The sequence below is a fragment of the Diaphorina citri genome, unplaced genomic scaffold, assembly GCF_000475195.1.
Source record: "Diaphorina citri unplaced genomic scaffold, Diaci psyllid genome assembly version 1.1 scaffold18567, whole genome shotgun sequence".
Taxonomy (NCBI): domain Eukaryota; kingdom Metazoa; phylum Arthropoda; class Insecta; order Hemiptera; family Psyllidae; genus Diaphorina; species Diaphorina citri.
The window spans coordinates 1-981 of NW_007395921.1; the positions used below are offsets into that span (position 1 = coordinate 1).

Below are 981 nucleotides of genomic sequence, written 5' to 3' on the forward strand. Positions count from 1 at the left end.
TACTCCCATGCTTTTGGTGCTTCTCTGTACAACGGCGCAGGTAAGTGAGATTTTCAGATGAGAGGAAGGAGAAAGTAACATTTGAAATGCCAACTATTTTCTTTTGTGTGACTTTCTTTTAAGTGGGAGGGTTCTCCTGAAGGAGCTGTTCCACAAAAACACAATTTTAAATTGCAAAAGAGCCAGATATAATCCTTCTTTATTGCCCAAGTCCAATGATATCTAAAATCTTGAAATGTCTCCATTTCTTTTTCAACTCCTTCAGATTCTTCAGACCTGTTTCGGCAATCCGATCCTGATTGCCACGGACCCGCGGAACAACGAAGTCTACATCCCCATCATCCGCACCTTCAACGATCTCTTCCGCAACTATATCTTTGATTACGGTCAATTCCTTCCCTCCTATCCTTCCTCTGGACAGCCTCCCTTCACCCATTCCGGTAGCAACCCCATCAGTCACACCCTCAGTGGAGTAACTTCGCTGGCTTCGGACGCTACTCATGCCGTGGTAGATCCAGCATCCAAGGTCATTTCTGGGCTTACAGCCCCGTTGCAGAACCTTCCATCGCGGACGGACCAAGCTAATCCTCCTGCAGCAGCGACAGAGACGGCCGCAAAACCGTCTGCTCCTGCAACTGCCCCGGCAACAGGTGCATCAACCACAGCAGCGGAACCACCAGCAGCCGCAGCGCCGGCTCCTAAAGCCGCCTGATTTCCCAGCCCACCTTCTCATAAATATCGATAGAAATAGACCCTACGAGAGAGATGAAAAGAGGGAGAGAGAAAAGGATGGAGATACTGTAAGATAGAAACATAGGAAAGGGAGAGTGAGATACAAAGAGAGAGGGAAAGAGAGATATAAAAGAAAGGAGGCTGAGAGAGAGAGATGGAGAATGTGTGTAGTTTTTTATGGGTCGATAAAGCGTTAAAGCGCAGACACGAGGCAAATATATTGTATTGAGAGAGAGAGAGAGAGAGAGA

General features: G+C 47.3%; 1 protein-coding gene across 1 annotated transcript; it reads left to right on the top strand.

Moving 5' to 3' along the window:
* Window positions 1-6: 6 nt before the first annotated feature.
* Window positions 7-742, top strand: LOC103523272. The gene is made up of 2 exons (XM_008488332.1): window positions 7-40; window positions 266-742. Exons 1-2 carry the CDS (start codon window positions 8-10, stop codon window positions 710-712), a joined length of 480 nt encoding a protein of 159 aa, XP_008486554.1. The 5' UTR covers window position 7; the 3' UTR covers window positions 713-742.
* Window positions 743-981: the final 239 nt, after the last annotated feature.

What these genes read in the sequence shown, in the direction of transcription:
- LOC103523272 (XM_008488332.1), top strand. Translation starts at nt 8, where the DNA reads ATGCTTTTGGTGCTTCTCTGTACAACGGCGCAG. An exon ending in TTCTCTGTACAACGGCGCAG is followed by an intron (nt 41 to 265) that starts GTAAGTGAGATT and finishes CAACTCCTTCAG; the next exon opens with ATTCTTCAGACCTGTTTCGG.